Source organism: Rhagoletis zephyria, unplaced genomic scaffold, assembly GCF_001687245.7.
Source record: "Rhagoletis zephyria isolate East Lansing unplaced genomic scaffold, Rhagoletis_zephyria_1.1 Rzeph_scaffold_07127, whole genome shotgun sequence".
In the NCBI taxonomy this organism is placed as follows: Eukaryota; Metazoa; Arthropoda; class Insecta; order Diptera; family Tephritidae; genus Rhagoletis; species Rhagoletis zephyria.
This window is the reverse complement of record NW_016164210.1, coordinates 19747-31901: the sequence shown is the minus strand read 5'-3', so window position 1 is coordinate 31901 and position 12155 is coordinate 19747. Positions and strand designations below refer to the sequence as shown.

At 37.5% G+C, this 12155-nt stretch overlaps 1 protein-coding gene across 2 annotated transcripts; it reads right to left on the bottom strand.

Moving 5' to 3' along the window:
• Window positions 1-867: 867 nt before the first annotated feature.
• LOC108373902 (protein tweety-like) lies at window positions 868-12149 on the bottom strand. 2 transcript variants are annotated; one of them, XM_017629838.1, is made up of 8 exons: window positions 11954-12149; window positions 9197-9374; window positions 5616-5923; window positions 4777-5540; window positions 4548-4717; window positions 4346-4357; window positions 3526-4273; window positions 868-2004 (listed from the first exon to the last, which is right to left on the bottom strand). In XM_017629838.1, exons 1-8 carry the CDS (start codon window positions 12092-12094, stop codon window positions 1377-1379), a joined length of 2949 nt encoding a protein of 982 aa, XP_017485327.1. In that variant the 5' UTR covers window positions 12095-12149; the 3' UTR covers window positions 868-1376. The 2 variants fall into 2 exon arrangements, with proteins under 2 accessions (XP_017485327.1, XP_017485326.1); XM_017629837.1 differs by having other exon boundaries at window positions 3526-4276; window positions 11954-12094.
• Window positions 12150-12155: the final 6 nt, after the last annotated feature.

The following is a 12155-nucleotide window of genomic DNA, read 5'->3' as shown; positions in this document are numbered from 1 at the left end:
TACAAATTTTTAAATAACATTTTATTTATATTTTTATACACGTTTCTAGGCGTTTAGGAAAAAGGGTACCAATCTAATCACCTGTCTGTAGTCCAGTATTTCATTGTTATTCCACACTTTTCTGCCTGGAATTTTTATTTACTTCTTAAAAATATGTTTCGTTACATACATACATAAATATGTGCATATCGTACACCCTCTTTAAATGAGGCACAACTCAAAAATCATATCCGAAAATATAACTGCTTGTAGGTCGTACAGGCACAAAGCAATTAATACTAAGGCAGCTATGACAGTACTGTTCAAGTAAGATAATATAATACTGAAGAAAAATAAATATGCTTTAATTGGAGATACATAAAGTAAACGAATTGATTTATGCAAAAGAATCGACCTTATTTTTTTTTTAGTTGTGCCTTATTTTGAAGAGCTTGCGCGATATACGTACATATAAGCAATGAACCTCAGCATGAAAAGTGAGCTTAAACTCCGACTCGATTTTCAGTACAAATTCTTGAGCTTGGACTCACTTCTTCGTCAGTGCAAAAATTGAGTCTGAGCTTTTAAGCTCACTTTTTATGTCTGAGGCCCACTGTCTCACCATTTTCATCTAACTAGCCTGCAGCATTTAAGAGCATTTATCGACACAAAGCATATTTAATATACATACATACAGACATACATACATACATATGTACATATACAAGTAGTTATGGTCATTCATATTATTTTCGCTTAAATTTTTAAGTAAAGTCCTTGTCTAATGCTTATAAATGTAAACGCACCATTAAATATTTGTATTTGTTTTTTTTTTGTAGCTTTCAACTATGTATTTATTTTATATATTTACTTGCTACGTACTATGTACATACACACATGTAAAATTAAATGCATATACACACATAAGTTATGTTCTGGTATGTATGTATATGCAATTTATAACTTATGCATTATACACGAGTACGATTACGATAGTATTGGCTTGTGTGCTAATTTAGTCGAATGAAGTACGTTACATAATAATTATTCTTCTTTTATACATATCTTATGTGTTTTTCAATAATTGTATGCATGTATGTACTATCCATTATATGTATACCCAGATTCGTAACAACAACATTAACTGGAATCTTAAAACCTACAACTACTATGAAACAACGACGCTACTGACCGTGCGCTTAAGTATTATCAACCATCTCCAGCTTGAACCCAACAAACTATATACTCGTGCAACCCCAATTAGTTTTGAAGCCAAATGTTCTTTCTTAAACTATTCGAGATTTAAATTTTATACTCGTTCATATATACATACATACATATGTATGTACGTATGTATGTACTAATTTTATTCTTTAAAGTTTTTGGGTCGTTGCCTCTTACAGTTCTGTCACTGCATAGTTGGAGTCGTCGGTGATGGCGGGCGGTGGTGGGGGTGGCAAATCATCATCATCGTCCAGATTATTCGCCGAACTGCCATTGTGTAACGGTAACGTAGTGGCGCTGCTACTGTTGTTGCTGCTGCTGCTATTGTTGCCGCTATTGTTGGCACTGCTGTTGTTGCTGGCAATGCTGCCATTGTTTGCGCCGTTGCTGCTTTGTTGGCAATTGTTGCTGTTATTGCTTTTCGAGTTTATGCTGTTGTTATTATTATTATTCAATGCATGACCGGGTTTGGGTGGCGAATGAATGGCACCTCCACCGCCACCACCACCACCACCAACCACACTAACGCCACTAACACCGATAGTACCCACTTCAGTGGTTGCCTCCAGCGGTGGCGGTGGCAAGGGCAGTGATGAATCGTCACTCGAAAGTCGAATCTCCCCTGTTGTGACTGTTCCGTTTGGAATTTGGTGTAGTTGTTGCTGCTGTCCACCAGTAGCATGTTGTGGGTCAGCGTGCGCGCTCGCATTCGATGGCGGCGACGATGTAGGTGTGCCAATTCGAGGCGGTGGTATGGCTTTCATTTGTGGTGGCAGTTTCATTGGTGGCCGCTGCAGCGTCCTGTGGCACAATAAATAACGATATTAGTGATTTTTATCAATGTGTTTCTTTTTAATGGATGTTCATAGATTAGCTGATTTTTCCAAGTTTATGGTGGGAGAGTGTTCGATAAAAAAGGACTTTGCAAAATGGGATGGCTAAGTATGCGAAGGAATCTTGGTATTAGCCAGAATCCGTAATGAACTTTCCGATAATCAACTTCATTGACTGTATTGTTTTCAATTTGGCAGATAAAATGCGATATTTTCATTGTAGGATTCTCGAAGTATACAAATAAGGTGAAAAATATGGCTTGGCGGTGAAAAATTTCCTAGAGAAATAATTACTGGTCATAAAAAAGAGTGCCTGCTTAATGGAACAATCCTCACTTTTACGATTTGCAAAAACTTTAGGCTATTTAAGTATTGTCTTATTATTTCATATTTCATATTTTTGTACAACTCAGTCGATAAATGTTTTATATATTTATATGTACATCAATAAATAATTATAATCTTATACTTAATTAACAAAAAAAAACTCTAATATAAATTTAATACTAAAGACTTGAGTTCGGAAATGGGAAGCTTCTGTGCTACTGAAGTGGGCTTTTCGAGGTCATAAATCTCAATCTAATAAAAATTCAGAAGTGGAATATGAAAAATCGCTTAATTAGTCTTATGGACTAAGCTGGGATTTACTAGACCATAAAACAACGTATGATAAAAAACTTTGAAGTAGAATAAGAAACATCTCATTTAAGTTTAAGTAGTTTAGAAGACTAATGTAGGTTACCGGAGACCTTTAGAGTAACAAGCGTTTAAAAATTCAGAAGTGGAATAAGAATTTCATTTAGTTTCGACATTAAACAATATTCAAATACTACTTTCATTTGCAAGCGAACTGAGCCGATACGACGCGATGGAGCTCCGCGACTGGTTTAGCGCGCTCTAAAACGCTTTATAACTCGGAATAATAAAAAAATGCCCTTTTTCATTATCGATTTATATGTAAAAAGACCTGATCTTTCGGTTGAGATGACTAAAAAAATATTAAAAATTACCATCATTGAGAAAAATTACAAATAAATTTTCGTTTCGAATTTTCAACATGAAAATGAGAAAATTTGGGAAATCACATATGCGCCAGCGGATACCCAGTAGAAATATCTATAGAAATTGTTTCCCCATTTTTTGTCTGCTTCCCAGCTAGTCGAAAAGTAGCTTGTTTTGCACCGCTCAGCGCGCTCGGGACATTTGCCCATGTACATACATATCGTTCCTGTTATGCCATAAATTGTTTATATAGGATGGGATGGGATGTAAAGATCCCACATACGTATAAGTTAAAGTAAAGCTGACGTGGCAACTTATGGTCATCAGCACACTTAAGACCTCTGTCGGGCCCGTTGTGGTACCACTCAGGATTTTTACATCCCATCCTATATAAACCAACTTGTGGAGTTTACCAATATATATATAATACAATGGCAATCTTGGTAACGGAAGTACCCAAACTTATCATGAAATTGATCACACTTACTTTGAGTAACTCTGTTGCTGCTGATAGATCGACTCAACCTTAGCCGGTTCGGCGTCTTTCGGTATCTCAGGCAGTGGACAGTTCAGTATCGAAGGTTTATACTTTGGATCAAACTTGCCGCCTTGTCGCAAAGTTGAGCACTTATAAATCTGTTTGTCGCGATCGTAAATTGCCGTTTCCATGGCAGACGTAGCTGGTATATCACGATGATGTAGTCCATCCTGTGGTGACTTTATTTGATTGTGTTGCTGCTGCTGTTGGTGTGGTGGCGGTGGCTGTTGTTGCTGATGTGGCGGTACATGATGAGGCGGTATCTGTGGATGTCCTTGTGCTTGCGAGTTCTGCTGTCGACGCATCGTTGCCATATTCGAGACATAAATTGAGCCTTGGCTAACAGCCACCAATGGTTGGTAGATGGAATGCGGATTACCATTTGGCTGTAGGGCAGCAATATGTGCCGGTATTTGCTGATAAATTTGACCATGCTGAGCTGTTGTCATTTGGTGTGGTGGCGGATGAGCAGCTGTGCCGTATGTACCATACTGTTGAGCAGCCTGTTGTTGTTGATGATAGATGGCATGTTGGTGTTGAACAGCTGCTGCAACGGCGGCATGCGAATGTGGATGGGGATGGTGACAGTAGATCGGTTGACCGGCCAATTGTTGAGCTTGCTGTTGAGCGAGTTGTTGCTGTGCTGCTTGTTGCTGCGGTGTTAATGCCGGCTGACTTCGTGCGGGATCGCTACAGGCTACTGGTGATTTTCAGTAAAAATCATTGGCTTCCAAAGTTTTGCATTGTTTGCTTAATGTAGCATATTTACCGTTATTGGGACCTGCAATATGGGCGAAAAGAATGTTAGTGAGGAGCGAGAGGCGGAATGGGGGAAGTGATTGAGGCAAAAATGCGAAAGAGCAATACGTGATTTGTAATATATGATAAGTGCAAGTAGGAAATGGATTAAACTACTTTGAAGAGATGGAGGTTGTCTGTTGGTCGCATGACGCAGGTTCCAACACACTTACCAGTCAAGTGGGTAGGGCTATGATTGTGCGACGGCAAACGACCTAGCGTATGCGTGCCCATAGCCCTCATGTTCTGCTGCATGTGCGCGTGCGCCATCATCTCGTGCTGTTGCCGCTTCGATGGGTGTTGCAAGGTGTGGGAGCCACTTATGACCGGCGGACTAAAGTGCCTGAAAAGGAGGTTCGAACAAACAAATTTAAACAAATCTCACTTGAGGGACATGCTCACCCATTGTGATTGCGTGGCAATGTGCGTGCCGCATTCATCATCTGTTGATGATTTTGTGGCGCTGGATGTGATATATACGACGGCTCGTCAACCTGGGCGTAATCATTTCGCTTTCGTATGTAGATCCAAGTGTGCGAATCAACCCAAACCATAATCGTAAGCAGTATAGCGGCGATAAAGCTAGCAATCAACATCAGAACCAACCCTAATAGTCCGCCCTCGCAGAGGCCTCTTGCGGCTGCCAAGAAATTGTGATGTACAGCCTTACAGTCCACCAAGGCTGTGAGTTGAGTGAGTAGCCGCTCACTACTATTTAAATCCGCATTAACAGCACCTAATTTCGGTTGCAAACCCGACGATTTGAAAAGTACCAAGGAAATCTTCATTACAGTCGCCATCGCGCTACGTGCGTTGTTTAAAGAATTTTGCGACTCGCGAAGCCGTTGGGTGAAAGGATTAGTGTGCCCGGGTTCACATTGAGTATAGTGCAAAAGAACATTGGTCGGAAGGTCGCGGGGCGAGGTGGATACCAAAAAATCAGCCGGATTAATGCAGAGATCTCCAACAGCAACCGATGAAGATAGGTAAAGGCCAGACATCAGCCAAGAGCCGGTGACCGCCAGCAAACCACAAACGCTAAATAATATGAGCGCACAACGTGAATGGCGTGCCACACCTACCAACAAAACGGCACAAAGTACCAATAGCAGAGCGAGCGTGGCCACCGTACCCGGCCAACGAATGAGTTCCCATTGATCGCCACGCTGGAAGAAGTGTTAAGGCATAAAAATTTGCTGTGTGTAAAAAATGGGTATCAAATATTTTAAAACCAAACATACCGAAAGAAAGTGTGTCATGGAAATGCCCAACAGTGGTCGACGTATATCACCAGCAGCATTAGTGGCCAGCGTCACATTGCCTTGCACAATATTCAATGAGACGAAGAGTATGGAGAGTGCAGTCTGATTTGAGACGGGTTGATCGAAAATGTCGGCCAACTCAACCAGTTGTGGCCGTATACGATTCTTTAAAGTATTCTCCAGTATGTGCGTCTGATTGCGGATAGTGGTTACCAAATTATCAACCTTGCGGCCAGCAGTCAACACTTCAAGCAGGCCATTGTGAAGATCATCGTTGCCATATAAACCTGAGGAATGGGAAGGAAAAGCTATATATATTTACATGCATGTAGAAGGATACAGAAAAAATATTTAACGGTCACAAACTTTTTGAGTGTTTTATTAATCTTCAACTTCGGATTGTGGTATGCATCTTGATGCTGTCCTATAGTTTTATGCCACCCGCGAACGGGCTCCAAAGCGCTCAGCACGCTACTCAACTTTTTTCCAACGGATATGTATGTATGTATGCAGGAAAGATGACACGTAACTCTCAAATCAATGCTTAGCGCGACTAACTAAGAAATAGATGCACCCACATATCGGTCACTGTAAAATCTCGAACGACTTTACTGGATTTCCTACAACCGATTGCATCCCACCGACCCGCTCTACCAACATTCGAATTCATAACCCCTCAAAGTAAAAGGTGCCCGCTTTAGGGTGGTCCTAAATAAGTAAAGTTGGAATTTGTATGCTCTCAAAAAAAATTGCTTTAGACTCAGCGGCGTATGGTGAATGTTTTTTCTTTTGCTACGGTCTAAAAGTCTAAAAACATATGTATACATAGTATGTATGTATGTACATATATTAAACTGCATCACTCCCCCATACAAAAAAAAAACGGTACTGTGCTTCCATTGAAATTATAACATTTTAAGACGTCCACCAAAATATTTCGGAAAAATATTATGATTTACGTGAGCTGGACCCATTTGAAAATACCTCCAAAAATTGAGTTTTTTTATGACTCAAAATAGTTTCTTAAAGAACATTTTGAAAAAAATCCCATCCAATGACAAAACGGTTTAAGCTTAGAAAATTTGTATAACAATATTAAAAATAATTTAAAAAAAATTTCAACGGAATCGTAATAATGAGATTTTTGATGCTGTTTTTTAACTTTTTTCAAAGATTGGTATAAGAAAAACTTGAATTGGAAAGGTATTTTCTCTCTTTGCTAATAAACTCATTCAAAGGATGAAAGAGAAATGTAAGATGAACGAGCGTCATTCCAATTTGAGTTAAGATATGCTGGTATTTAAAAAAAAAAATTGGGATACGAATGACTCTTTTTGCACAGAAGTAAAAAGAGTGGGAAAATACCTTTCTACTGCGACCCCATAAGTCTAAATCAGAATAGTTTTACCCAGTTATTCAAGTCAAAAAACAGCATCAAAAATCTCATTATTACGATTCCGTTGAAAAGATTTTTAAATATGTTTATGCAAATTTTTTAAACTTAGTCATCTGAGGGAATTTTTTTCTAAAAGTTCTTTAAGAAACTATTTTTATTCATAAATAAACTTCATTTTTGGAGGTATTTTCAAATCGGTCTAGCTCACGTAATTCTTATTAGTTTTGCGAAATATTTTGGTAGACATCTAATAATAAATTTTGTAATCCCGGCGGAAAAACCGCAACTCTTTTTTGGTCATGCAGTCTAATGTATAGATATACATACATATAAAGCTTTCAGTGTTCAGTCGCTCCTTATTTCATTCCCGTACAGATTTAAATATTTTCGTGCCTTGGCCTAAATATTTTAATGATTCCATCGGACACTCTCCCATAGAGTCATACTAGGATTCCATTCGCTTCTTGTATAGAGCCCTTTCACAAATTCTGATCCTAAATCTAAGTCAGAAGTGCATTTCACAATTTCATTAATTCCGTTAACTAAAATAGTATGTATGAAATGCGACCGCACATACGTATTTAACATCACTCTCCCAGACCATTTTACTGGTAACAATGCAAACATCCGTGACGATTGACTGTCAAATAGCGTGTAACACGCGTCACTTGTTATTAATCATTGATTAGGTAAAACTACGCCTCATAGATTACCATCAAGTAGAAACTAAGTAACTACTAAATATGTATTTAAATAGGTATAAGTATATACATATATTCGTTTTTTAAGGTACTTGAGTAAATTATGCCCAAATGTAGTTTATGTGAGGGTTGATTTTCTGCATATTTGAGTTTAACTTTTGTACAATTCATTCACTCTCAGTCAATAGTACAATAGTAGTTACAACAGAAGTCATTGACTGCCTATACACATACACAAATTTGCATAGTACCCATTTATGTAGTACTTCAAATATACAAACATACTCTACAAATGTGTAGTAAGGTGTGTCCTGCAAACCAGCAAAACAACTTATTTTCAATGTGGACACACCCAGTTCCATAAACATTATTAAAGTTTATGAATATTTCCAAAAAAAAAGAAGTACAGCTATACTCGTACATACGAGGGGAGGCTGAAAAGTTTTGAGCCCACGTACCTTTAGGTGTCATTAATGTCATGTGCCACGGGTCTTATTGCTAATATTACGCTTTCAGTATGAAAATGGAGTACAGAGTTGTCATCAAATTCCTCACAAAGAAAAACAAAACGCCGACAGGCATATTTGAAGAGGTGTCTACAGTGTATGGGGAGTCTGGATCTTCGTTTGCCACCATCGAACGTTGGAGCCGAGAATTGAAGCACGGCAGGGAGTATCTAGACGATGATCCCAGGTCAGGAAGACCAAACAATGCCGTTACCACTGTTTTTTGGGACTGCGAAAGTATTATGTTCATCGACTATCTTCCTAAAAATACTACAATGGACGGAGGCTATTATGCCCCATTGGTAACAAAAGTGCGTCAAAAAGTTGTTGAGAAACGGAGAGATCAAATGAGTCCTGTTTTTGCAAGACAATGGACCCGTGCACACCGCACGAGTTGCACGGCTTGCCCTGGCCGAGACTGCATTTGAAGAAACCAACCACCCACCGTACAGTCCGGACCTGGCCTCCAGCGATTAATTCCTATTCACCAATTTGGATAAAAACCGCCGTGGATGAAGATTTTCGAGTGAAAAAGAAATAAAGGCAGCAGTAGACGAACATTTCGAAGACAAACATGGCGAATACTTTTCGCTGGCTTAAAAGCACTTCATGATTAATGTAAGGAATGCTTTGAAGTAGAGTGAGATTATATACATGGAAACATAAAATTGTTTTGAATTTCTATCAGCTACAAAACATTTAGCCTCCCCTCGTATAAATGTACATTCGTACATATGTAGTTAGAAAAGGTTCACCAACAAAGTGAAATTTAATTTGCTTTGTTATTAACTTTGCGCTTTTTATAAACTTTCAACGAATTTTTAATAAAAAAAGAGAAAAAATATTTTGTAAACAGTTGACAAACTTTTATCCCATTTCATGTTTTTTTAATTGCAAACCCTTTGCCAATCACCACAGTTTTTAATTAAGTTGACATCACAAATTTGAAACACTTACCAAGTCCTATTGCCGCGCAACACATTACCGTTACAATGGATAGAGCAACTTTTAAACTTGTAATGGAATGAGCTGGTCGTGGTTTCCTGTCACAACATCGTGTCATTAAGTAGAGTAGCAATCCAAGTAGAGAGATGATGAGGAGCGCGGCCGGCACGGAACCCAATATACCCAAACTCTAAAATTGGGACGATATGAAGCGTAATGATTATTATACTTAGTATGCAGGTGTGTTTATGTATGTAGAAAAGTATGAAGGATTGTTAAGATGAAAATATACATAGTTAAAAGTAGTGATGTACTGAGTCGTTACTTTTAAATATTTTGATCGATACTCGGTACCGATTTAAGAAGTATCCAATACTTTCGATACTTTGTACCGAAACGTTTAGACTTCCAATAGGAACGCATGTAGACCAAAAATAAAAGCGTTTTAGGGGAGCCTAGCCTATCAAAAGCAAGTGTAGGGGCTAATAGTGGTTTTAATTCTGATTCAGATGAAAAATATACATATTTACATTTTCCATCGCCACAACGCAGAGAAACTCTTCGTTATTTAAAACATTTGTTTCTGATGAATAGGACGATGTTATCTTTGTAGGCCTGAAAGGCGTCCTTCATCCGTCAACGCATTTTTCTTGCATTTTAGATCTACGAAGGTGGAAACTGATAAAATGGTATTTTACTGTTGCGACAATATCAAGAAGGCGATGAGAGTATTTTGATACATACTATGTGGTTTCCACATTGCTTAGTAAAAAGTGTTCAACTTTTGGGAAAGCATCGTCTTACTCGTACTAATTGTGAAGCATATTCGTGGTCGAAATGAAGTCGATGCTACTTTTTTGACAGACATTCTGTTGAAAATTATGTCAAAAAGCTGTTATTATATATAGAATCGGTATTGGGTACCGAAAAGGGAGTACTGGGTACCGAAATATTTCTATTGTGTGCCGGCAATTCAGCACATCACTAGTTAGAAGTGAATTAAATTTATATATTTCGTTGCATCCTAAAAAATAAAGTATGTAGGCAGTATTTTGAAACTCATTCCATCAAAAGAAAAACCCTATGAATATAAGACAGGTATTTGGATTAAAAATATCCAGTTTAAGTTTTACTACACCTACTACTTTTCCGGCTGGTTGTACAACTTCAAAAGCATATGCATTACAAATCGAATGCTCCAACTTATGAACCTTCGACGGTGTTTAAATAAAATACTAGTATAAAGTAATAGTCCTAGTAAAAATGCGACCATAAAATTATAGCATAGCACTCGAAGTCCGACTGAAAATTTTTTATTATTTAGTTCTGATAACAGATCCAGAACCGTAATAGCAAATAACTCTGTTGAGGGCGAAATCGGTTGTCTGGCGATTTCACATGAATGTACTTATCTCGAGGCAACGTTAGCTACTACTAGTATTCTTCGGGCAATACCTTTACATTACAAAGGCTTCAAATGCAGCCTGAGACACAAAAGTAAAACTCAGAGCACATTTTCACCATTAAAAAGTTGCTAACTCTCTGTCTCTGATAAAATTTTCGGGCGTTTTTCCAGTTGGCCAGCATTTTAAACTCTTCGTACATAGCAGCACTTCAAGCACTCACGATGTCGGCCTCTTTCCTCTTATTGCAGCAAATAAGGATCTATGTATAATAAATATGGTATTTTGCTGAAAAGTTCATTCCACCTACGCGATGCTCTCTATTATAGTAAAAGAAAATTAAAAGGGCGTTCCTGGGGCTATTACTGTTTCGATTTCGGTATTGAATTTTAAGTTGTACTCAAGCTGCCTCTCAAGGTCTTACTTTTATGTATGTACTAAATTGAAAATACAAATCGATTAAGCCAGATGGAGTTGAAATAGACAAATCAGACATTAATTACGCCTATGTAGAAATTAATTCCAAAAAATTTTTAAGAAATTCAGTGCAATGTAGAATAGCAAATAGAAGAGAAAGTTCTGTACGATTAAAAATGATTACATTTTTGTATGCATAAGGACGATTGGGTATGGAAAACGTCCTTTAAAAATTTTTTACGTGAAAACCCTTGAAAATTTACTTCAGTTATTATTATTATATAAATAACTTATGAAATAAACAAATAAGTCGAATTAAAATGCTTAAATTTTTTACAACAGTTTGTTGAAATTTTTCCAATATTTCACAAGATTTAAAACTTGGATTTAAACAGTTTGTGTTAAGGTATAAACTATGTGAATATAGTTCTATGAAACATAACAAACAAATAAATTTTTAAAATTTGTCAAGAAGCGCTGCGCTTATAATTTTGAACCGGGTTGTATTTTGATTTGCTCAGAGAAAAACAACTATTTTTTTAATTTTTTTCTTTAGGGAAATTTTACAGGATAAGCAAACACTTTTTAAGTTAACATAGAAAGCGCTTTTAAAGATGTTTTAAAGATCTCATGTTTTTCCAAATATGGCTTGAAATTTCGGTATGGTGGTGTACATATGTATGAATCAGAAGGAAAATCAACGGAATAAAGCAAATACATTCAGAAAAATTTTCATATGTATAAGACCTTTTGCATTGATAATGGCGACATGCACTGTATAAAAAACGTGAACAACGGTATGTGTGTATGTATGCATTTTTTTTACTTCATAATCAGCTTTATCATGAGTTTAATTTTCCCCGAACCGATTCACTTTTCACTTTTTGTTTCCGTGTTTTTTTTTCGGGCGAAACTCAGGATAAGGCTGAATATCTACATATTTACTCACCTCCAAATATATTTCATCATTCGGGCGAAATGTGCTGTTGATTTTGTGGAAAGTGATGTTGTAGTGCGGCAATGCGTGCAGAAGCTTCGCGATAACCGGCACCTTATATTGGTCCGTGTACTCATGATGGTAATCACCCATTTTCACACAAAAGCCCCAATTAATTTAAAGTCTCTTTCGCAACGCTTTCTCCGTTACGCTT